A 26,476-nucleotide genomic window follows, 5' to 3' on the forward strand; every position below is an offset into this window, starting at 1 on the left:
TTACTCATTTTTTAACATAGGCTGGCTCTACTCTTAAGGTACATCTAATTACACTTACCCATCTCTGACTTGTCCTTTCATGTGTGGCTAGCCTTCCAACTTGTGAGAACTTTGAGATGTCTTTTCAAAAAGATTCCATATATCTACATTTGAGGATTTATTTATACTTAAGGGTTGTTTTCTAGGCCAAATATTTATTCTCAATTTATATAACTCGATCATTTTTATCATACATGTAAAAATATGTGTAATCATGATTAGTGTTTCACAAAATAAGAATATAGTTGTTATTGTTATTGAAAATGGTTAAATTTTAGAGGTTTCTCTGTGGTTTGTGTAATGGAATAGGACAGTGGCTCCCATGAGGTAATTTTATCTTCATCATAAAAGTCGAGAACTACCTTATCTCTGATGGATATTTTCGTAAAGCTTTCCATCTTCAAGTACTTCATAGTAGGTTAGGTCTTAAAAGGGTGGTTGACAATTTGGATTTTGTCTTGTCTGCATAGTTAACACAGGTACATTTCCCCTAACTTTTAGGTAGTAACAACCTCTTGAAAACTGTAGAAACCCAAAAGATTTTATCTGGTATTATTTTTTTAATTGTGAAAACAACAGATGGAGCCGATTTCAAATGCTACATATAATTTGGAAAACATATCTCTATTTTTTTAGTTTTATTTATTTATTTATTTATTTATTTATTTTTGAGAGAGAGAGAGAGAGAGGGAGGGACTGTGTGTGTGTGTGTGTGTGCAAGAGAGTGACAGGGAGTGGGGAGCACTTGAGCATAAACAGGGGAGGGGCAAAGAGAGAGGGAGACAGGGAATCTACAGCAGACTCTGTACTGCCAAGGCAGAGCTCAACGCAAGGCTCGAACCCATGAACTTTGAGAACATGCCCTTAGCCAAAGTCAGACGAACCAACCATGCACTCCAACATCTCTATTTTTTTAATTATCTTCAATTACAATAAAAAACATTGTGTTTATTCAAAAAGTGTAAAAAAATGTCTAATACCTATTAAACTCCAAATTACAGCATATAGCTCTGTCTATCCTGGTTCTTCTAAATGAATTTGAATAGGTTTAAGATACTGCTATCTGCACAACACTGAAAGGAAATATGAGACAAAAGGGAGTTAAATATTATACATTTATGTGTAAATGACTTGTTTGTATATAAAGCTATTGCAGCATAGAAATAACATTTTCTTCTGCATATAAGATACAATGCCAAAGGATTTATAAACCTACCTTTTTCTTAAGGTATTAGAAATAGATGTCACCTATTTCAGAAATGATGTAATTTAACAAAAATAGAGGAATGAAATCAACCGAAGGAAACAATATTGAATTAATTTCCCAGTTGTAATTCCATTTAGAATAATGCTTAGGTACTATAGAAATTCTTTCATTTTGTATAGAGAGAATATTTCACTGTGTACTTTATTTCTAGGTAGAAATGAAGAGGAGGGTTTTAAGGGTTATATGCACTTGATTCCATCACACACGCACATGCACACACAGGTTGGTCATTAAAATTGAATTGGAAGGGGTGCCTGGGTGGCTCAGTTGGTTAAGTACCTGATTTCAGCTCAGGTCATGATCTCCCGTTCGTGAGTTCGAGCCCCACATCAGGCTCTGTGCTATAGCTCAGAGCCTGGAGTTTGCTTTGGATTCTGTGTCTCCCTCTCTGCCCGTCCACTGCTCACACTATATTCCTGTTTCAAAAATAAATAAATATTATTTTTTGAATTGAATCGGACAATCAATTCAATCTGAAAACAAGTCAACTCTGTAAGATAATTGAGTGGTTTCTTTTTCTTTCAATTTACTAAATGTTTAATACCAAATCAGTTCAGTGAAAGGGATCAAAATAGTTGTGTGCATAGACACAGCTTAAGTTGCAAACTACTATGATTATTAGTCTCTTAAGAGTGTAGTATTCAAGATCAAATTATATATTTTTTGTACATAATAAAGAACAAATACAAAAGGGCTTAGAATCCACATGAAATTTCACTTTTTCAAAATGTTAGATGTTGAATTGAAGAAAAACTCGAGTTTAAATTGTAAATAGCATGTTGTTATTAAGGATGAAAAGCACTTATGTAATCAACTATTAGAGAACAAGAACCTAGTTCCTATCAAGCATAAAATGTTGCTTACAGAAATATTAAGTAATGCTAGGGAAATCATACACTTTCTTTTCTACCCCAAAACACCTATTCAGTTTGGATTTAGGAAATTGTCATTTGTTTAGGATTGAATCAATACCTCAAAATCCTGTCTCCATTATTGACTTTCTGACCAAGACATGTCAACAAGTTGTAATAATCTCATTCAAACCACAAAATAGATGTTATCCTGTTGAGTGTTCTTTCCTTAATTTGGGGATCATGGGAAGTTTCCAAAGATTCAGAGCCTAAAAAATCTATTTACTTTCCTGCTTCTGCATTCTAAGTCTTCATGTATGCTCTCTAGATAGCCTTAACCTCTTTAAATTTTCTTATTGTTTCCCATCCTATGTAATTTAGAAATCAAACTACAAATATGTATTGAATGAACAGTGTGCATAGTAGTTTCTGCAGAAAATAAGAGAACAATAAATAGACAATATTCCTTACTCTCAAATTACTTAATGTCTAAATTGGGACTTAAGGAATTAATATATAAATATTCAATTACTAATAAAAGCTGAAAATAACACTGTGAGAGACATAGGTAGATGTATTTTGGTTTCTCTATGTGTGGTTTTGAAAATTAACTAAGAGAAGTGGAAGGTTATTATAGGCTGAGGTAGTCTGGAAAAGCCTTAATGGCAGACCTTAATTTAAGATATTAAATGCTGATAATATTTAGAAATGTGGAGGGGATAGGTTAATATTCTAGATATGTGTTGAAGAAAAATTATAGAAATGAGAACGCTTTAAGAGTAGTAGGCAACAGGGAGTTAAACAGGTTGATTACAGCTGAAATTTTTGTAGGGGTATTTGTAGATGAAGCACAAAAGGTAGGGTAAAACTATTGAGGCTCCCAAAAGCCTATTGGTTTGTTCACAGGGGATAAAATTAATTTGGGGCAATTTAATCTAGTGTTAGTGTCCAAAATGGCATAGCAGAGGGAAAGACCAAAGCTATAGACTCAGCTAACTATCCAAGTGTGAGGTGGTTGAAACAGGTAGCAACGTGGATGGAACTGGAGAGTGTTATGCTAAGTGAAATAAGTCATACAGAGAAAGGCAGATACCATATGTTTTCACTCTTATGTGGATCCTGAGAAACTTATCAGAAGACCATGGGGGAGGGGATGAAGAAAAAAAAAGAGGTTAGAGATGGAGAGAGCCAAAGCATAAGAGACTCTTAAAAACTGAGAACCAACTGAGGGTTGATAGGGGGTGGGAGAGAGGGGAGGGTGGGTGGTGGGCATTAAGGAGGGCACCTTTTGGGATGAACACTGGGTGTTGTATGGAAACCAATTTGACAATAAATTTGATATTAAAAAAAAAGAAACAGAAGATATTTTAAAGGTAGTATTAAGAGGACCTGTTTACAGATTAGATGTGATGAGAGAGACAAAAGAGAAAGAAGAGTCTAAATGAGTAGGATGATTCAAGCCTTGATAAGAGATGGTAAAAATGAATAAGAATCATGATATGAAGTCACATTTGGTTTAAGCCTATGGTTGGACTGTAAGTGATCTTAATAAAGTAATAGGTTTGCTTTCTGAATAGTTTCATGTCATGATAGAATATCTTGGTGAAAGTGTCTAGTGGAAAGTAGAAAGTGCAAACTGGAGCTAAGGGGAAAACACAGACTAAAATAGACTTTAGTTATTCTTTCCCTTTCAAAGAAAAACAAAATTGTACTGTAACTTTTCTTTCTTCAATAGTGTGGACATCTTTAAGAGACCTGGAAGAATGATTATTTATGAGGTGTTTAAGATGCTTCAATATTTTGCCAGACATAACATAACTGAAAAAAGATAGCTGGATAAAAACTAATTGGTAGAGGCTTTACATTTCATGATCATATTTGTATTTGTTTGGAAGGACAATTGGGAACCACCAGTAGTTTTGAAGAAAGGTGCTAGTTAATAAAATTGATTATTTAAATGCTTAAAAAAGAATAAACTTTTTGATGTAAAACAAGGAAGTGGAAAGTACCCTTTCATGTTATCTTGAATTGTAGGAGAGAATACACACACACACATACTTCCCATTCACAAATATAGAAATCAAATTCATGAGGACTGAATAGAATGCAATAGATAACAGTGAAGAACTTAATTAATTGCTAAAACTTTCTAAGAAATCAAAAAAGCATAAAACAAAAGTAATTATCCCCAAATTTTAACTCTAGAAATTCTGAATTCAGGATTTGGCTGTCTTTGCTTCTAATTTAAATTCTAATCTATTCTACCATGAGGAACTCATAGGGCATTTTTCCCTATTCTGGCTTATTTGAAATTTACCAAAACATATATAGCACATTAAGTATGTATACTTTAATTTTTCTTTGCTAAGTTACAGTCATCGAACAATATCTTGTGCAGTAAGAGTAAAACCTACGTTGAGGGGGAAATGCATTTTCTGGCTTCATATTGGTAAATGTCATAATACAAATTTGTGATTGCATTGCAATTAAAATCTTTTTAAATTTCAAGAATAAGTCCTGTGAAAAATTGAGGAAATTGGAGGAATTTGAGCTTTAGTATATAAGAAGACCTGTTCTATGCTAGCTCTTAAAAAATTTTAAACAAGTGCTGTGGGAAGCCATTGTGTTTCTAAGTCTTTTAATGTTTATAGCAAAACATTTTTCCCAGTGATTGACTTTTTCTAAGTACTAAAGTACTGTGGAGAAATACGTTTTCCACTAGTTTTATGGCTCTCTGGATGCATTTTCTACAAATTTTGTATCTGCTTGGACACAAGCAGTATTGTAAAAAGACAACTAACTATACCATTTAAATGGGATGTATAGCTTTGAAAGTATATGCACAACATACAAATAGGAATGTCAGTGTCACAAGAAAAATACAGTTCAAAGGCTACTCTTTATTAAAGTGGACCTGCATAATTTATTCCTATTTTATATCTCTATTTTTAGTAGTATTTTACATGTGTGAAAATACTACTGTTGTGTCTATACTTTTTGGCTTCAGTGGATGGCATGGGATATGATATTTCTGAAGTCTAAGCAAGGGAAGACATAATAGCAGAATTGTCCTTTACAACAAGTTTTATTCCATTGAAAAGTAAATGAGAAATAAATATCTGGGACCTGAAAATGAGGCTTCTGTATACTTTAAATGTTTGGAAGGGCTGACAAAGTTTAAAAAGCTATGAGGTGTGATCAGTAGGATTTTGCTAATCACAGAACCCACATTCTAGGCAAAAGGGGGAATCTATTACCAAGAAATTCTCAAGTACAATCTGTATTACAGATTCTTGAGAGAACTTACTAATAAACCAAGAAATCATCTAACTTTACCTAACACTGTCTCTGAAACAGTCTGGTGTTTTAAGAAAAACTATGAGTGTAAAAGCAATGAAATAATGCTATTTAAATTTGAATAATAGTGTATATTGCTTTATTTCCTCAGCTACAACTTCCTAGAGGATACTTTCTTATCTGGATACTTACAGTACATGTTATCTTCCCACTTTTTCCTAGAATGTGGACTCTGTGATTAGCAAAATTCTACTGATCACACCTCTTAGCTTTTTAAACTTTGTCAGCCCTTCCAAACATTTAAAGTATACAGAAGCCTCATTTTCAGGTTCCAGATACCATATGTTTTCACTCTTATGTGGATCCTAAAAAAGTTAACAGAAGACCATAGGGGAGGGGAAGGAAAAAAAAAAGAGAGGGAGGAAGCCAAACCATGAGACTCTTAAAAATTGAGAATAGGGGCGCCTGGGTGGCTCAGTCGGTTAAGCGTCCGACTTCAGCCAGGTCACGATCTCGCGGTCCGTGAGTTCGAGCCCCGCGTCAGGCTCTGGGCTGATGGCTCAGAGCCTGGAGCCTGTTTCCGATTCTGTGTCTCCCTCTCTCTCTGCCCCGCCCCCGTTCATGCTCTGTCTCTCTCTGTCCCAAAAATAAGTAAACGTTGAAAAAAAATTAAAAAAAAATTGAGAATAAACAGGTTTGATAGGGTATGGGAGGGAGGGGAAAGTGGGTGATGGGCATTGAGGAGGGCACCTGTTAGGATGAGTACTGGGTGTTGTATGGAAACCAATTTGGCAATAAATTTAATTAAAAAATAAAATAAAATAAACAAAATACTATACTTATAAAACCTTAATAATTGCTACATTAACTAAGTCCTTTAATCAATTTACTAAAAGAAATTAATAAGAAATTTCATGGAAAAATCTGAAAATCAGTGTATATTCAATGCAGTTTTTTTTTCTTAAACATCCTGAAGCTAACATAGCTTCAGATCCAGCTAATTTTTACTGAGGATCTACTAAAGCTAAGTACAGTACTAAGTGCTTCCACTATAGTTTTCTAATTTAAACCTCCCACAAATACTCTGTGAGGTGGTTCATCCTATTTTACAAATAGGTACATTGAGGTTTAGAGATGTAACATCCCAAGATGCAGAGAAATCCAGTCATACTCATTGTGTTATGAGTAGAATAGCTGACTCATACATTTGAGGGAAAAAAAAGAGTTAAAATAAGAAAGTGGGGTCATTTGGTGATTAACCCTTGAATAACCATTGAAATTAAAGTTGGATGCATTTGTGAAATTTCCGATTGAGATTTTTTGAAGTTATTTCTCTTTGTTACAGAGGAAAACTCTAATTATCTAATGAAGTTATTGGAGGAAATCACTACCACACTTTTCAATTTACAAGTCTGTAAACTCATTTTAATTTATACCACGATATCATGCACTCCAAGTACCCACTGTTTCTGATAAGTCATTAAATTAGCTATGGGTATTGAAATAGAAGAGAGGAAAATCAAAATAAGCCCTACAAACTAAGTAGAAATGAAAATGAGTAAGAGCAATGTTAAAACAGGAAACAAAATGGCACATTAATATGTTCTACTGATGATGTTTACCTCTCACCCCTTAGCTGTATCTTCTACATTATTATTATTATTATTATTTGTATTACTATTTTAACAAAAAAGAGCTTGTTCAGTGCATGATGTAAGTTCTCATGGCAAGAGACAACATCCAAATGTAGGATTGTGCATTTTGTGAAAGTTGTTGAATGGAGCATTACTGATAGATGACTATTTCCTTGATAAAACTTTAGAGATTTTCAGAGGAGAAGCAACAGATTTTATGGTCTTAATGCCTACATTACACAAGAAAGAAAAATTTGAAAATTACAGTATTTGCCCTATTAAAATTTATTTTAAAAAATTAAGCTTTGTAAAATAATTAATCAATTGGCATCATTTTGAACTGGCTAGGTTTACAACAATGTTGCTATTACGATTTAAAGACTCGTCTATTAGGAAATTTTATAATTTTATTAAAAAATTTTATCAAAAATATGGTGCCTTAGTGACTCAATTTCTTATTTCTTACCTAATACAGAACAATCAGCATATAGTCTCACCAATGTGTGTGTGTGTGTGTGTGTGTGTGTTCATTCATGCATGTGCACTTTTGTCTGTGAGAGAAAATATTCTTAATTTTCTACCATCAGTATGGTGGTAAAATAAAAAAATATGAAAATACACAGATTATATATAGGTATAATTGCAGTTATTAGTGAGGATATCTTTATAAATGTCAAACCTTTATATCTATTCATTCCTTATTACTGAGTTTATAGGAGGTGACAAATTATAAACTGCTATATAGACTTTCTTGCCAAGTTTTTTGATGGGTTTTTGGAGTGATGGTGGGGTTCAGAGCTGATGGCCAAGAAATAATTCTTGAAGACATCTTTGGTGCAAAAAGGTGATTTTATTCAAGCATGGGGACAGAACCCATGGGAAGAAAGAGCTGCACTGGGATGGTGAAGAATGATTGGTTATATACTATGGAGTTGGAGGGAGGTAAAAACAAAAGGGAGGCTTCCAGAAGGACTTTAATATGCTAAAGAGGACTCCTAAGATACCTGAGGCCTTGCTATTGTCAAACTAAGGTTTTTCCTCTAGTAAGGCATTAACATTAGGACATTAGGGAGTTCCTGGAGAAATATTATACTCCCTGTTTTCCTCCAGTATTTGTCAATGCACTGCAGGTTATAAGGAAATTTAATTTAACCTGCCATTTCCTTCTTGCCTTTGTTCCCAACATCATTATGGAGGGGAAGGTGACGTTAGGGCTCCAGGAAACTGAATCTATAGGCTTCTGGAGATTAAGCTAATGATAAGATTGCCTTTTTTCTTATACTTTATTAAGATATTTGTAAACTGATGGAGACTCATGTCTTGCTTGACACTGATCTCTATTAGTTAACCATTTGTTTTTCCCTTTCTTGTGTTCTTGGGCAGCCAGGAGTGTCTGAGGAATATCACACATATTCTGCCTGGGGGGGTGATATGCTAGCTTGTACTTTGCCCTCAGACTGCCTTATGCTCCCTCATCATTTTCAACAACAATGTCATTCTGATTGTGAATCATCTTTAATTTTTAATCTTAATCCTACCAGAATACCCACTTTCCACCTTTCTTGGATAGAAGGAAATAGTATCTAAGAATTAATCCATAGAACTGTGGCTTTACTTATTAAACAATTCCTTATGTTAAATTCATTCTTAGAAAAGAATTTTGCTTTTATCTGTATAGACTCACATTTTTTACTGTTTTGTTTCCTGATTCAATGTTTACAAATAGATTCCATTATACATTTCTTTTCATTGCAATGTAAATTGATTTTTAGAATCTACAGGTCTGTAGAAAAGGCTAGTTGATGTGTCTTTAATTTCATGCAATTATGAAAGCTGTGAAAATATATACTTAAAAGTAGTTATCATTTTGAAATAGTTTCTTAAAATTGTACAGACTAGTTAAAAAATATTGTCATAGGAGGCAATGTTAATCATCTTTAAATGTAGCAAAATCTGACTTTTATATAGGCCAGTGATTTCTCAAACTGAGGTCCCAAACTACCAATATCAACTATCAATCAGGTACTCGGAAATTCAAGTTGCCAGGCCCTACCCTAGACCTGCTGAATCAGAAACTTCAGGAGTTGGGAACTTTTTAAAAAACACCTTCAGAACATTCTGATGCATGATAAAGTTTAAGAACAATTGCTGTTAAAATGCTGGATTAGTATCCCCTTCCCTTGTACCTTCCACTGATACTCTCTACTCAGATATGTTAACTAGGTAAACACACACACACACACACACACACACACACACAGCAAAGAAACAATAACAGTGATTTTAAAGTTAGTACAAGCAATTCCAGGTCAGAGCAATAAATTTATCTTCCTGATTTGTGCCAGATTAAGAAGAGAGGTCTCTTTCCTGGTTGATGGAAAGGATTGCACATTTCCCGGCAGAAAAACAAAGTGAGAAATATGCTTTACAGCTTCTGCAGTCAGCCAGATTACTGAAGGTCTAGTAAGGGTAAAAGCAGGGTTATATTGAAACCCTGAAGCCATTTTAAAGATAAGCCAGCATAATAAAACATTATCACGTGGAAAGGTCAGCTAATTGATGGAAATGTATGTCCTTCCCACAATCTTCCCTGAACATATCTCTTTAAAATATCAGCTTCCTGGGGGCCTGGGTAGATCATTCAGTTGTTTTCTGATTTCATGGTTCTTGAGATTGGGCCCCTCAGTGCTATCAGTGTGAAGCCTGCTTCAGATTCTCTCTTCCTCCATCTCTGCCTCTCCCCCTCTCTTAGGCTCTCTCTCTCTCAAAATAAAAAAAAATAATAAACTTAAAAAAAAAACAAGCCATCAGCTTCCTTCCCACTTTAGCTCTTTTCCCATGCCTGCCTCTTGTTTGTCAGTTTCTGACGCAGACTGTTAAATTATTACTCCCCACTCGGTTAATGTTCTCCTCTCTGCAGCCTTTATCACAGAAGTTGCCAAGGTGGTTTTCTGGAGAAGGGACTTGCACATGCCTCTGATACTGTTTGGTTGTTTATATTAGAAATTTTTGTCTGTCTTTCAGTTTTTAGAGCAAATTTTGGTCTATGTATAAAGTTTCTATGGGTGCATGGGTGGCTCAGTCAGTTGAGCATCCGAATTCGGCTCAGGTCATGATCTTAGGGTTCATGAGTTCGAGCCCCTCATTGGGTTCTGTGCTGACAGTTCAGAGCCTGGATTCTGCTTCTGATTCTGTGTGTCCCTCTCTCTCTGCCCCTTCCCAGCTCGTGCTCTATTTCTTTCTCTCAAAAATAAACATTTTTTAAAAGTTTCTTTCCATGCTGGATCCTCAGACTTTTACTTATTTCTAGGCTCTAGTAAATATAGATCTACTTTAAAAAAATAGTCAGGATCACTTTATCTTTGATGCAATAATACATCATCTCAAAGATGATAGGGAAGTTTGTGTGTGAGCCAGAAATATTTATATTTTACTATTTTTTGCTCAAAGGACTATGATATGTAGACAAGTTCAATAAATATACAGTATATAACATGTCTTTATGACAACTCTATCAAGTATTTTTCAAAATTGCAAAATTTCAGTTTGTCACATCTGTATAATAATCACTGATTTTATTGGAAAGGCTGAGATTTGACCAGAAACTCTTTATCTCCACCTCACCATTCCTCCTTTGACTATATACTTATAACTATATTTTTAAATGATATATTCTTGTACAATCTTGTCATTTTGAATAGAAAGATACAATGGAATCAACCTGATGTTTAGAAATCTTACATCAAGTTTTAAGATTACCAGTCTCCATATCCAAAGTCATTACATGTATTGTAGACCCAGGATAGCTTCTACTGTAGATACTGAGAAGACACCAAGTGAGAAAAATTTTAAGACAAAGTTACCACTCTCATGAAGAATATATTGTAGTGACATACAATATGTAACAAAAATAGTAAATGCGTAAGTTATATTGTATATTAAATGGTGATAAATATTCTATGAAAAAGAAAACATGTTAAGAGGGTAAGAATAGGGTGCAGACTGCAATGTTCAGTAGATTTCACTAATAAGGTGCCACTTGAGCAAAGAACTGAAGTCAGACACCCAAAATTAAATGCATACTAACTCTAAAACATACCTTGTATTGTGTTAATTCTAATTCATTTATTTAACATTATTATCTTATTAAGCTTATTAAACATTCTAGTAGAAGTTAAGTGCAGAAAGATGGCAGGACCACATCCACACTTCCTCAGTTTTGACTGGCAAAAATGTCTCCAGCCATCACCAAATGTACTTTGAGCTGAAAAATTACTCTCAGTTGAGAACCACTGACCTTGACTTAAGAAGTCTCCTCAGACCTTTGATAACTGAGAAGGTAATACTGACCTAATTTAGGGTGAAACGAGACTCATCTACTACCTAAAAAAGGATCTTGTCACATGTTTTAAAAGGTCTTAATGGATGTTTAGCTGGTCAAATATTTTACTATAGGCTCCTCTCCCACTCCTGGGAATTTTCAATTGCCATTTAGTTTATCTAACAAACTCTTATTTTGCATTTCATTTGGGTTGTGATTGTTCTACAACTTTACAAATAGTAGCTCATTAATCTTTATAACAACTTTATGAGATAAATATTATTATCCTAATTTTACAGATGAGGAAATTGAGGCACAGAAAAGTTAACTTTCCCAGGGGCTTGCAAATTATAGAGCAGAGTTTCAAACCTACACAGCCAGGCTTTGGTATCTTGCTCTTCATCACTATACTCTCAGCTGCCTGGATTAACATGTAATATACAGTAATACTTAGAACTAGCTTTTAAAAAATTAATGTTTATTTATTTTTGAGAGAGAGACAGAGTGCAAGTGGGGGAGGAGCAGAGAGAGAGGGAGAGACAGAATCTGAGGCAGACTCCAAGCTGTCAGCACAGAGCCTGATGTGGGGCTCGAATCCACAAACCGTGAGATCGTGACCTGAGCCGAAGTTGGACACTTAACTGACTGAGCCACCCAGGTGCCCCAGCACTAGTTTTTTAAAGGCTCTGAGTTGTTCTGCCTTAATAGATTTAGCAAATAATAAAAGAAAACAACATACCCAGTGAAATTTGAATTTCAGATAAACAGCGAATTATTTATTTTTTAGTATAACAAAGTCCCATAGAATATTTTGGACATACTTATGTTGAAAAATCATTTGCTGTTTATCTGAAATTCAAATTTAACTGAGCACCCTGTAATTTATCTGCTAAACCTTGCTTTAATTAAAATTGTTTATCATTGTTTAACCCAGGTTTTTCAACACTAGTTTGAGCAAGGAAATTGTTGGCATACCTAATATCTTGGGGAAGTCCATGGGACTGTATTTTGATTACAGTGGGAACACTTTTCAGATAGATAATGAATGGATTATTTTAAGTGCTTAATCCACCCTACAGTAATCTCTCCCATGAGAGGCCCTTAACAACCTATGTCACACGATTTTACACTTAATTATCTACTTCTATAACTTGTTGACATTTATTTAAAATGTATCAGCTCCTAAATGACAGGGACTGGGTATCATACTTGTTCCAACCCCTCACTGTGTACAATATTTATTATTAGCATGACATTTTATCTGAAAAGTGATTTATTTCTAATTAATAATGTATATAGGAATCTGTTATGCCAAATTGTTAATCCAAAGATCCAGAGCAAACTAGGGCCATACTAATTTCAGAAGTATTGTATCTCACTTTTTCAGCCTGGTAACCCTTCATTTTTTTTGCTGCTAGTTTTCTGTTTTCATTTGTCAGCATTATTTCTTTTTTCTTCACTCTAAAGAAATATAATAATGTGAGGATCAAGATTTAGTTTTCCATATTTGATGATGGCAACATTTGAATCACAATTCAACTCAGAACACTGTTTAATAAAGAACACTTCTTTATATTAATGGAAGTCACATCACTACACAGCAGTTGGTCATTTTATTGTTATTGTTCTTCAGTTTGGAAGAGGGAAGAAGGTGTCTTGCTTGTGCCAAATGTAATACTGATGGCACCAACAAAGGAAAGTCTCTTGAGATAGATGTATTTAGGGGAAAGCACTCAAATGAAATTGTGAAATATAATTTATTTGTTAAAGAATAAAAACTGATGACCTGATGGCAGGTGGCGGCATTTTTCCTCTGCTGAGTGAGTCAGTGGTGTTTCTTTTCTTTTTTTTAATTAAATTTTTAATGTTTATAATTTTTGAGAGAAAGAGAGACAGAGACAGAGACAGAGACAAAGAGAAAGCAGGGGAGGGGCAGAGAGAGAGGGAGACACAGAATCTGAAGCAGGCTCCAGGCTCTGAGCTATCAGCACAGAGCCTGATGTGGGGCTTGAACTCACAGACCTCGAGATCATGACCTGAGCTTAAATCAGCCATTTAACTGACTGAGCCACCTAGGCATCCCAGTGGTGTTCATTTTCTTATCCTGTATTATAATCCTCAGTCCAGAGGAAAGAGGAAACACTGAACTCCATGAAAAAGTGGGAAAATAAGCACTATGTTCACATAGAAAGTCTCTTGAAACCTTGACTTTATTTTTTAGGGGGACTTTTTCATTCTGTGAATTTACTGTGAGTTTTTATTTTTTTTATACAAATAAAGTTCTTGTCAACTTTTTACATCTATTTGTCTGGGCCCTAAGGAAGAAATTAAAGTTAAGAGCTGGTTCTGCAAATGGATTCCCAAGTGCTATTACAAAGTATGGCAAGTTTGACCAACAGGCTCAATAAAAGTGGTCTCCACTTTGCTTCCGTAAATGAAGAGGTTGCTTATGTCCTCAGCTAGGTAGCAGTTTTCCTTTCTTTATCTTTTAGTTTATACTATTGCATAATGTGTGTTTATAAAGGTTTAAATATATAAAATTTGAACACAAGCCTTTTAAAGTGCTCAGTCAAAACATTTTCTCCCTGGATTACAAAGAGATGCTCTTATTTAACTGACAATCTATGGTCCTAGTACTTGTCCATATGAAATTTCATTGCCAGTTAGGATTTCTCAAGGCTACTGAATAAATTTCTACATAACAGTGCATGTATTCAAACTGAGCAAAATGGTGATGTCATACAGATGTGAAAACCTATTACAAGATTGAAATATATTTCCAATGCATTTATTACACATTTTTGTAATATATGATTTAAATGGGAAAAAACCATGACAAATTGACACTTTTCACTAATATACAGCAAAACATAATACACTTTGACTAGCTTTTGGCCATTACGGTCCTTAGCATGCAATGTGACCTTGGTCTGAAAAAGCATGTTTGGTTAGCACAGAAACTTAATCATAAGTAGAATCCTTCTTCTTTACTGCCCTTTTCTAGGACTAGGAAATGTATTGCTTGTGGGACAGGTAGGATATGAACAGTGGGCCAAATAGAGTCCAGGGCTATCTCATCTGTGTGAAAACTACTGCTGAAAATCAATGTGATCCCTGCTACACTGTCATCCCAATTCCCACGTTCTGTGTCCTATTTGTCTTTTGGTAGAAGCTTAGATCTGTGTGCTGTCTCTATGTGTTTCTCTTGGGCCAGATTAACAAAATGAATCATTGCCTTCATACCTCTTATATTTCTATTCATTTTCCTGATGTTGACCAGGTCTGATGAAACATGATTCTTTTTGCATTTGATCCTCACTGCAGCAAGCAACACCTAATTCAACTGTGTCCATCTCTTTAAAGGAGAATAATGCTATTTTGAAACTTCAATCTACTGTACAGCAACATTACAAACCATAGACCATGCAACCTGTCTTCATAGTCAATAGTAATTTTCCTTTCAGCCAATTTAATAGCATATATTTCATCTCCAAATATAAGACTTCTGGCAATTTTAATGTAATTATAATTTTGTTTCATGCATACTGAATATATTGCTTTCTTTTTTGGGTATCTTGTTTGTAGAATATCCCTCAGATACTCACCAGTGAGCTTCCATGTGCATAGAGTGATACATAACAAGGAATCCATTAATTTTAATAACTCTTCCCTTGATACAAAATATTTATTCAGAGGAAACATATCTCTGAATCAGTAGGATGTCAATGTTCTAACCGTGTAGCAGTTCATTTTGTAAAAATAGATCTTCCAGGCTACATAAATTCATACTTTAAGATTTTTAGACATCAATACAATGGTATATAAACTCACCAGTTATTATCAATAAATCATTATGAAGTTATTCTATCCACTTAATGCAATCACATGCAGAAGACAAAATGCTACCTAAACACAGACTTTAAGCAATACAAATAAAACATAATATTCCTTGGTTAGGTGTTGAGAAATGTACTTTAGAAGCATTAGAGCTGCTGCCAAAGATATTTCAGAATTGTTTTTTAATGACATATTTCAAATATTCAAACCTTGTAGTTGAAATACATCACAGAATTTGTGATAATGTGCTAACTCCTTCTGGAATACTTCACCTCTAGCAAAACTTCCACTGGCAAGGAGGGAAGTGGGAAAGGAAAGAAGGAAGGAAGGAAGGAAGGAAGGGAGGAAGGGAGGAAGAAAGGAAGGAAGGAAAAGGGTCAGGGTTAATTTTACATCAGGGGAGTTGCACAAAACACATAAATCATGCATTTATAATAAAAATGTTATTTTTTAAGTTTTATGAAAAAAACCTGAATATGCTCATTATACCTTCTTGTATTAGAAGAAAATGAACAGGCTAGTTTATACATTTTATTGAATTATTTACAACCAATAAAATGATTTTTATAACATTTTTGGATTCAAATAATATGACAGTGTTAATTCTATAAAATAATTGCTTAGCACTTTTTATCCCTGTAGACTTTAGAACATTACAAGTTGTAAAAAAATTGTAAAGGTGATCTCTAATAAAAACATCTTATTCAGAGATAATGCTGTCCCATTAAAAATTTCCAGAAGTGGGGCACATGAGTGGCTCAGTCAGTTAAGCCTTGGACTCTTGATTTTGGTTCAGGTCATGATCCCACAGTTCCTAAGTTCGAGCCTGGCATCAAGCTCCACACTATCAGCAAACCATGATGACTATGAAATCTGTGTGGTTCAAGCTCTGCACACTACATGTATAGGCTTCTTGCAATTGAAAAATGAGATTTAACTGTATAATAAATCTATATTTCTGTCCCTACTGGAACCAGAACCAAACATCTCATTAAACAACAATTCTATTGGTGTCTCTTTACCTGAAGCTAAGAGAGAATCTTGATTAAGTAAGGATAATGTGGGAGAAGATAATATAAAAATAAGGAGAAAAGATATAATTTGTGTTTTCACACCACAACTGATATTTTTTCATAAGTAATATTCTTCAAAATAAAAGGTAACACTGGAAATAATCCAAAAGCATGTCAACTAGTGAATAATTAAACAAAAATCAATATATCCATGTAAGGGAATACTTTCCAGCAATAAAAAGGAAGAAACCACTGATACATGCTACTACATGAATGAACCTCGAAAACATAATGATAAAAGAAGCCAGACAAAATGACTACATATTATATAATTCTATTTGGAAAACATCCAGAAGAGGCAATCCTATAGAGGCAGAAAGTACATTAGTTGTTGCCAGGGGATGAGGATGGGAAAGTATATTAACTGTAAATGGGCACAAGGGATATTTTGGGGGTGATCAAGATGTTCTAAATAGATTTGTGATGATGGTCCCACAACTCTGTAAATTTACTAAAAATCTTTGAAGTGTGCACTTAAAATAGGTGAATTTTATTGTATGGAAATTAAACTTCAGTACGGCTATTAAAGAATGGAGATAATAGACTTGAAAATGAAAAAAAAGCAGTGTATGCATTACAAGAAGGATCTGATTATTTAATTTATAGGCATTCATAAACATATCATAATTTTTCTCCAAGTCTCATGCCTCTTTGGCAGTAAATGCTGCTTCATTTGCACTGATTATTTACTGAAACATTTATTTTGAGAAACTACAGGCAGCTGGTTTCTCAATACATATGACTTCCTATTATGAGTTTGCCATAATTTAGTTTTAGAAAGAAAATCTTTATAAGATGCTATTAGAAGTAAAGGAAACAGAACATTTTTAGCTGTTAATTCATGAACCTTCCAATAATAATTTTGGGGTTTTTATTTGTTTGTTTATCTTTGTTTTTGTTTTTGTTTTGCAGAAGAGGTACCATTTCAAATTCCAATGATCAAGTCACCCTTGGACAAGATCCAGTTGACTCCTGGACAGACATTACCTCCTGGATTCCCTGGGCAATTCATTTTTGCTGATAGTTTGTCCTCTGTGGAGACTCTGTTGACCAACATTCAGGTCAACAATATTTCTATAAACAAAATAAATGTAATACAAGACATTAGCATCTACATAAATTATTTCATATTTGAGAAACTAAAACAGATAAGATGAACTGCATGCCATTTTCTGTACTTTGACAGGGCCTACTGAAAATGGCTTTGGATAATGCTCACATCCAGGAGAAGCAGATTCAACAAGAAAAAAAGGAACTGCGAATGGAGCTCTATAGAGAGAGAGAAATTAGAGAAAACCTTGAAAGACAACTCGCAGTTGAACTTCAAAGCAGAAGTAAGTTTAACAAGTTCAATTACAGAATAAATATTTTGTTGCAGATATTTTCTTTTTTTAATTTTTTAAATATTTATTTATTTTTGAGAGACAGAGAGAGATAGCATGAGCAGGGGAGGTGCAGAGAGAGAGGGAGACATAGAACATGAAGCAGGCTCCAGGTTCTGAGCTGTCAGCACAGAGCCCGACACGGGGCTCGAACCCACGAGCCCTGAGATCATGACCTAAGCCTAACCTAAGCCGCAGCTGGATGTTTAACCAACTGAGCCACCCAGGCGCCCCTTGTTGTAGATATTTTCAATAATACTATAAATATTCTGAGGGATAGCTTAGAACTACTGAAAAATAACAAGCTAAGAATCAAATACTGTGTGTAATCCACAAGGTAAGATATTTATACTATTTCTCTTTATTATAAAAGATAATGAATTAGATCGACTTCAGGCTAGCTGATTTGGAAAACATGAATATTCTTAGTTTTCTCGTAATTTCATAAAATACCCTGCATATAGATAATCAAATAAATTCTTATAGATGGAATGCTTACTCTTTGCCAATGACAGTGCTAGATTCTGGAGATTTCAGATAAATAAAACTCAGCCCCTGTCCTTGAGAGATGTACATTTTAGAGGGATAGTACAACCAACCGTTAATTTCAAGGCAAAATGCAAGAGCAAGGATGCACAGTATATATGGTTATATAGAGAGGGGGTAATTAGTTCAGCTTGGTGGGGGAGTTAATGGTTAAGGAAGGCTTCCTGACACTGACACTTGAAGCTGAGTCTTGAAGATCAGTAGGATAAGAAAGGGCATGAGAGTGCCTGAGTGATTTGGAGTCTCTAGACAGAGGTATCAGTGAGCATAGGCATGAAGGCAAGAAGTCTCATACAAGGGCAATTATAAACAGTTTGTTATTACTGTGGCTCTGCATTTTATGAAGTGAATGATGGGAGATGATGGAGAAAGATGAGGGTAAAAGCTAGGGCACCTGGGTGGCTCAGTCTGTTAAGTGTCTGGTTCTTGATTTTGGCTCAGGTCATGATCTCAGGGTTCGTGGGATCAACCCTACATTGGGTTCTGCACTGACAGTGCAGAGCCTGCTTGAGAGAATCTCTCCTCTCTCTCTCTCTGCCCCTCCCCTACTCATATGTGTGTGCATTCTCTCTCTCTCTCTGTCTCTCTCTCTGTCTCTCTCTGTCTCTCTCAAAATAAATAAATAAACTTAAAAAATATGAGTGTAGAAGCTAAATTGTGAAGGACATTTTTTAAACATGCAAAAGATTAACTTGGATTTTGTCCTATAGGTGATGGGAAATAGACAAAGATAAGCAAGGGGATGATTTGGTCTGTGTTCAATTAGACCACTTTGGTGTTGGGAATATATTAGAGGGGGCATGAAGTAAAACTAGAAACAAGGAAAGTATGTAAAAGGAGTTTGCTCTCATCCAGGCAATGGTGATGAGGACTGAACTAGGGTAGCATAAGTACGGATGGAGACAAAAGGGAGAGAATGGAGAAATAATGTTCACAAATAGAATTAACTTTTCAACTGTGGGTATCCATTAAATTATACACAGATATGGATAAAGAGACTAGTTTATTCAAAAACCACAGAAAATTTAAAACTTCAACTCAGCCAATAATCTCCACCTTTTCCTTACATTTACCATAAAATACTAAACAGCAGCAAAAGTGATGATTGTGAATTTCATTCAGTTTCTTCTGTTCTCTACTTACTCTTCTATGGAAGAGTCACAAAGTAATAATTAAATAAAATAGTTAAAGAATGGGAAGAAAAGTCAATGAAAGGGAGAGAAAATCCACATGTAGATAATGCCTCCCTTAACAAAGGAGAATAATGCCAGTTGAATGAAATCCACTTACTTTACACTATACCAAGGTAGTATATTATACTCCAAAAATTTTGCAAGTAATTAAAAACTTACTGTATATTTTACTTAAGGCCTAGGAATAATTATTATTCCAGTTCAACATATAAAGTCAGTCACTGCATTTAAAAAGAATCAAACCTCTTGGGGTGCCTGGATTGTTCAGTTAGTTAAGCATCTGACTCTTGATTTGGGCTCAGGTCATGATCTCATGGTCATGATATCGAACCCCACATGGGACTCCATGCTGAGCATGGAGCCTGCTTAAGATTCTCTCTCTCTCCCTCTCACTGCCCATCCCCTGCTCACGTGCTCACTCTCTCTCTCTCTCTCTCTGTGTCTCAAAAAAGAAAAAAAAATAACCTCTTCGAAAAATAAATAAAATATGAGGAAAAGAGGCTCAGTTAGAGGAGCAGGTGACACTTGATCTTAGAGTTGTAAGTTCAAGCCTTACATTGGGTGAAGAGTTTACATACATATATACAAATCTTAAAAACAGACTTAAACCTCTTATTATCTTGCCAAAGTCATTAAGTACTATTTAGCAAAAGCCAACCTTTCTTTTTAAAGTTTAGAAAAAATCATTTATTTCTGGTATTTGGTATGCAAAATACATTATTATGATTAGCCATCATAAAAACCACATTTTTATTAGGATATTTATTTATACTAAAGAACCTAATAATTACATCTTAGATATAATAACATTGTCAAATTGACTTATGTATATCTACTACATAGAGTAAAATTGGCTTCCAACTTTTAGGTATGTGCTCATGACAATTTCTATTTACTAACTTCTCATAGACTCTTAAAAGTCTATCTTTATAATTACTATCATATCTATTGTCTTTTAAAAAGGCATAGGCATGGTAGATGTAATATTCAATATATTATCAAGCATATTCTTAAGTATTTGTATTTTATTAATGTAGCATATTATGATATAAGAATAATACCACTGCTACTATCATTACTGTCACTATTGCTGCTACTACTACTACTACTGGCTAATACTTATCAACTGTCTGCTATGTTCTAGGCATTGTTTTTAACATTTTACATCTAGAACTAACATAATTATGTGAAACTACTCTGTTATCCTCATTGATTTAGAAAAAAATATCTACTTCATCTCTATGAAACTCAGTATCCTCATCTATTACAATAGATGAGCTTTAAAATCACGTAAGTTCCTTTCTAGTTCCCTAAATATCTCATACACAAGATAACAACTTTTTATGAAAAATGGTGAATGCTTGCTTTATCTCAAGTCATATGATTGAAAAGAAAGAGGGGGAGAAATTGATATTATGGTTAAAAATGACAACTGTCCAAGGATATAGAAAGAAGAGTAACTACATAACTATATATATGTATGTATATGTGTATATTTTTAAAACAATTATATATAATATTTACAATAATTATATATAATAATTATATATATATATATAGTCCTTATTACTATCTTTTTTCAATTAAAGAAAGTAATAAGACAGAGTCCCAGAAAAATGCTCATAGTAGGTTCTAAATAAATGATAGTCATTATCATTTATTGATATAATTTAAAATGTAATATGTGGTTGCTATGGAATTGTTGAGAGTGGCAGTCAAGAAAAAATTCTTGAGATATTTTATGGTGCAACTTAGTAAGTTTCTTTAAGTTGCATGGGACAGGACAATGGGAAGAAATTACTGCACTTTTTGCTGTATTAAGCTGGTGATTATATGCTTAATGCTCAAAGGGAAGGGGTCATGCAGGGAGTATTACATCATAAATGTCTGTCAAATTTCTACTCATAAAACTGCTTTCGTAAGATTTCTCTGGTTCTTATCATTCAGATCAATATCAACTGTCGGTGATATTTACAGGCAGTCGTGAGACTCTTTAAGAAGGTAGCACCCAGGGGTGCCTGGGTGGCTCAGTTGGTTAAGCCTTCGATTTCGGCTCAGGTCATGACTTCATGGTTCTGTGAGTTCGAGACCTGTATCTGGCTCTGTGCTAACAGCCTGAAGCCTGGTTCAGATTTTGTGTCTCCTCCCCTTCTCTGTGCCCCTCCCATGCTCATGTTCTGTCTCTCAATAAATAAAAAAGTTAAAGAAATTTATTTAAAAAAATTTTAAGAAAAGAATGTAGGGACTAGCACATATGTTAGCATTATTGAAACAATGCAGGCTATAGGTCAGCCTTCTGAGTTAAAGGTGAACATTTTTTTTTGCTTCTATCTCTCATTACTGTAACATTGTTTATACCATATGTAATTATAAATTTCAAGGGAATCAACATATAGCATATTTTTGAACCAATAATTTTACTGGAAGCTAACATTTGTGTTATCAAGGACATTGAGTTGTATGTTAATTTGAACAAATCTAGATTGCTGGTTTGAATAATTGGTTGAATACTTTATATGAATTATTATAATTATAATAGTAAACTATTTTTATGTTCAGCCTCAATAATCTTTCATCAAAAATAACAGAAACTATACATCCTCAGCGTCATTGTTTCAAGTTTTCCAATTTTGTTTTTACTTCAGACTTATGAATTTTAGACTCACATGAACATAAATGTGGGTAACTGATTCTCGTCAAGGTGCTGGAGGTCATTTATATGAAAGACAATGAACTGTGAAATAAATACAATTGAAACTTAAATTAGTATCATAATTAGTTTAATAAAAATATTTAATTATATGTGAGCACTTTTAACATTTCTTAAATGTCATAAAAATTTTAATTTTGTGTAATGCTTCTTGAATGTTTTTCTATCACCACAATGTCAATATCTTAATTTTTAAAAACTGATTCAGAAAGACTGTGAAGGTTGGTATGCTTAGAACCCTGCTGTGAACCAATAATTGCAGGATCCCAATAATTCTATCTAAAAAATTATCAAATATTTAATACTATCATTTAATGCATGTAGTTAGTGAAAGTAGAAAATGATTTTCTACCGATAGTGCCACTGCCATATAAATGTATATGTATTATAAAGCATACACACTGGAAAAGTGAAAGCAAAAATAAGTAAATCACATGATTGAACACTCTGGTTGAGTCTAATGAGAACTGGAGTCCAAAGAAGCTAATCATATGCAGTAAATATCTCTCTCTGTATCTGTATCTATGGTTTATAATACATCAAAATTGGCAACGTATTTTATTTTATTCACCAAAGTTTTGCAAACGATTTACCTTTTCATGTTTTAGCTACCATGCAAAAGCGTCTGAAGAAGGAGAAAAAAGCCAAGAGAAAACTGCAGGAAGCCTTGGAATTTGAAACAAAACGCAGGGAACAAGTGGAACAAGCACTTAAGCAAGCCACTACTAGTGATGGTGACTTGAGGAGGTTGAAAGGTAATGTCTCATTTAAAAAAGATAGAGAGGAAGAAGGAAAGAAGGAAGGAAGAAAGTAAAGAAGGAAGAAAAAGAAAGAAAAGAAAAGAAAAAGGAAAGGAAAAGAAAAGAAAAAGGAAAAGAAAGGAAGGAAGGAGGGAGGGAAGGAGGGTGGGAGGAAGGAAGGAAGGAAGGAAGGAAGGGGCTTTGCTCAAGAATCATTAAAAAATCCATTTGAGGCTAAGTGCTTTGGGTTATTAATTAAATGTGTCAAAATAATCCCTACTCTGAGAGATACAAATAGTCTAGGAATAACAGGAAATCCTGCTGACTTTTGCAGTAGAAACACTAATATTGATAACATCCTTGCACATAAAATGTAAGTGTTTTACTCTTATGTGGATCCTGAGAAACTTAACAAAAGACCATGGGGGAGGGGAAGGAAAAAAAAGTTAGAGAGGGAGAAAGCCAAACCATAAGAGACTCTTAAAAACTGGAAATAAACTGAGGGTTGATGGGGGGTGGGAGGGAGGGGAGGGTGGGTGATGGGCATTGAGGAGGGCACCTGTTGGTGCAAACCAATTTGACAATAAATTTCATATTAAAAAATGTAAGTGTTTTAGGTCCATTCATATTAAAATATGTTGATGTTTGGTGTACTCTATTTTAATGAATTATAGGATCTTGATTTCTTTAATGTAGATTGCATCAGTGTTGAGGGTTTAAGGAGGACCTAGTTGAAAAAGAATGCTCTAAGTACATCCTGGAAATTCTGTGAGAAGAGAAGCTTCTGTCATGAAATCTCTTAATTCCAAATTTTTTATTACATTTTCAATTTTTAAATCCCACAACATCATTTCACCTCATAGAATATTCAGGTTCTTCTTTCATAGCTCATTGACAGCTTGTATGTTTAACTGATATGTTAAATACATAGGTGTATATTAACTGATAAATGTGTGTAACAAGTATAAGCCTAAGAATTTTATACATACATGTATACATGCTCTATTCACATGTATAACACACACACAAAACTAAAAGAGTGCTTCAGGGTCCTATACTAAAAATGAATAAAGAATTTTGTACAAACATCAGTCATATTCTTTCTTTCGAAAAGTTCAATTCCCTTTTTACTGTGACTGTCTTGGATCATTGTGCTCACAATCAGTACAAATATAGTGCTAGATTATTTTAGCTCATGATAACCATGTTTCATTGAGACACAGTAAAGAAAGAGTAAATAATATCTCACACAATGAGGCATCTTAGTGGGAGCCAGCATCCTTGCTTATCAAAGATTTTAAAAGGAACATTTCTTGAATAGCAATGGGATATATGTTCTGTGTACTCATTATTATTATTTGAGGCCCTGAACTTGTCATTCTGAAATGGTTTGACATTTTTTTTACATATTTAAGATCCACCCATAAGTAAACTCCATTTAGGTTTAGCTTTTCTATAAAGCTGTATAGTATAAAGGAAAAACAGCTGTTTCTACAGAATGATGGGTACCTTGTATTCAAATCATTTTCTTCTCACATTAATCTTTGATGGCATTGGGTGATACGCTGGCATCTGTTATCACATTACACAAGGGTGTCCAGGAAAATGTATATATACACAAATGCTCATATAATGCTATACTTCATGGATATGGGTAACTTTTAGATAATCACATCTCATATTTAAAATTAAAAATAAAAACCTAACTCTTATTTCTCTTTCTTGAATTTTTTCAAAAACAATTCATGTGTCCCTTTGCCCTTATAGCCAGTACTGCACAAAGACCACAAACCACAATTTGTGTTTTGGTGTTCAGTACACTTAACATAGAAATAATCTTATTATCTACAGCATTTCACAAATGAAAAATATACCATAAGGAAGGGGCACTTCCACTTATGCAATCTTATTCCACAGCCATGGCATGTTACTTGATAGTCTGAGAGGATTTTTATGGACAGATTATTTTCATGAGAATTATCTCTAGAGAATGAAATTAAAAAGTATTTACTATATATTTTAAAATATATGCCAAATTGTATAATTCTGCTACAGTTTATAATCCTCCCTTTTACCACTACAAAGAAATAGACATACAAAAACAAAAACAAAAATGCGTTCCAAGGTCTTGTGTTATCTATAGGACCAAAGTACTGGTTTCACTTTAAATGGAATCAGAAAAAATAGAATTGTGCCTTAATCTTAAATGTCACTTCTTTCAGATACTGGAATTCCAGATATTGAAATAGAAAAAAATGGGACTTCTCATGATAGTACCTCTATTCAAGGTACAGTAAACAGCATACTTCTCTCTATAATTGCCTGATATGAAGTGGGCATGAGTTCCTATATTGATATTCTTTATATAAGTAAAAGAAATAAGTTTAATTCTTACTTTATGGCAGAGGCAGAAGTATTCATGTGTTTTTTGAGATTATATATAGGGACTAATAATTTTACATATACAATGTGAGCAAATTTCTTGTATGTTTAGCTGTTAAAAGGGTGTATATTTATGTGTTAGGCATATTCTAAAAATGCATAAATGTGAATATAATTTACCTTTCTGAAGTGTACAATAGTATACTTTAAAAATATCACTACTGTTTGTAAAAACCACAAGTAGAAAAATAATAAACTATCAATATTTTTAAAGTATTCTAGACAACATTTTTTATCAATCTTTAAATTCTGATGCTAAATTTAGATAACTAGAAACTGTCTAAATATGGAAATAAGACTACAACTTGTTACTCATGATTTTCAGGATTCCAATAAATGCTTAGATCCTTTAAAAATTTTTAAATACTTAGTAGTAAGAAAATATATAAAACAAGTCAATATAGATTTTCACTGGAGGGCAAAATTATCTAAAAATAAAAACCGAATTTAACCGCTGGAGTTTTTCCAGTATGATTCTAATGGAGTTTTCTAGCCCTTTGGATGTAGATTACATTTACTTTCATGTTTAATGTGAAGAAATTTGTCACTCAAATAAAAAAGAAAAGGCATCTCCATGAGAAAATTATTTCTTAACTTCAGAAAGGAAGACAACCATGGATATGTGGCTTGCTAGAGGTTTGACTAATCACTGCCTTTTCACTGTGTAACGAATAGATCTACAAGAAGGCAACAAACTGGATGTGACTGACAAATCCATTTGAGGGTCACCATTTATCTGGCAGCTTCAGGAAATTTAGAAACCTTCATTCATGTAGAGTTGCCCATCATTTTTACAAAATAAAGAATGTCAGAGCTCATGGATCTTCTAGTAATCCCTGATTCTGCTGCAGTTGGGTAGACCTAATAAATACCTTAAGTTTGCTAATTGTGAAAGCATGAATGTTTATTTCATTCAGTGAAACTTTTGCTGTTTCTTATCCCTCTTTTTTTTTGCCTGCTTTCTTCCTTTAACTTAAAGGCTGTGTCTATGTGACCAAAGGCAATTTGGATGGGACTCAGTGTTTGTCCAATTTGCCACAGTTAAATTTATGAAGAAAACCCCACTAGTTGTAAGCTACCATTAGCTGAGGTTGCTCCCACGTATCAGGGCCAAGGTAGGGTTTAATAAGCCTGAAGCATCTGA

General features: G+C 34.0%; 1 protein-coding gene across 1 annotated transcript in view; it reads left to right on the forward strand.

The window, feature by feature from the left end:
* The window catches only part of DACH2 (dachshund family transcription factor 2), an 813,312-nt gene extending 787,258 nt beyond the window's left edge, over window positions 1-26,054 (forward strand). Inside the window, exons 9-13 of the mRNA XM_047843260.1 lie at window positions 17,232-17,380; window positions 17,506-17,653; window positions 22,759-22,905; window positions 25,113-25,178; window positions 26,008-26,054. Of these exons, the coding sequence (XP_047699216.1) occupies window positions 17,232-17,380; window positions 17,506-17,653; window positions 22,759-22,905; window positions 25,113-25,178; window positions 26,008-26,054 (557 nt within the window). The remainder of the gene's footprint in view (window positions 1-17,231; window positions 17,381-17,505; window positions 17,654-22,758; window positions 22,906-25,112; window positions 25,179-26,007) is intronic.
* Window positions 26,055-26,476: the final 422 nt, after the last annotated feature.

This window comes from Prionailurus viverrinus, chromosome X, assembly GCF_022837055.1.
Source record: "Prionailurus viverrinus isolate Anna chromosome X, UM_Priviv_1.0, whole genome shotgun sequence".
Taxonomy (NCBI): Eukaryota; Metazoa; Chordata; class Mammalia; order Carnivora; family Felidae; genus Prionailurus; species Prionailurus viverrinus.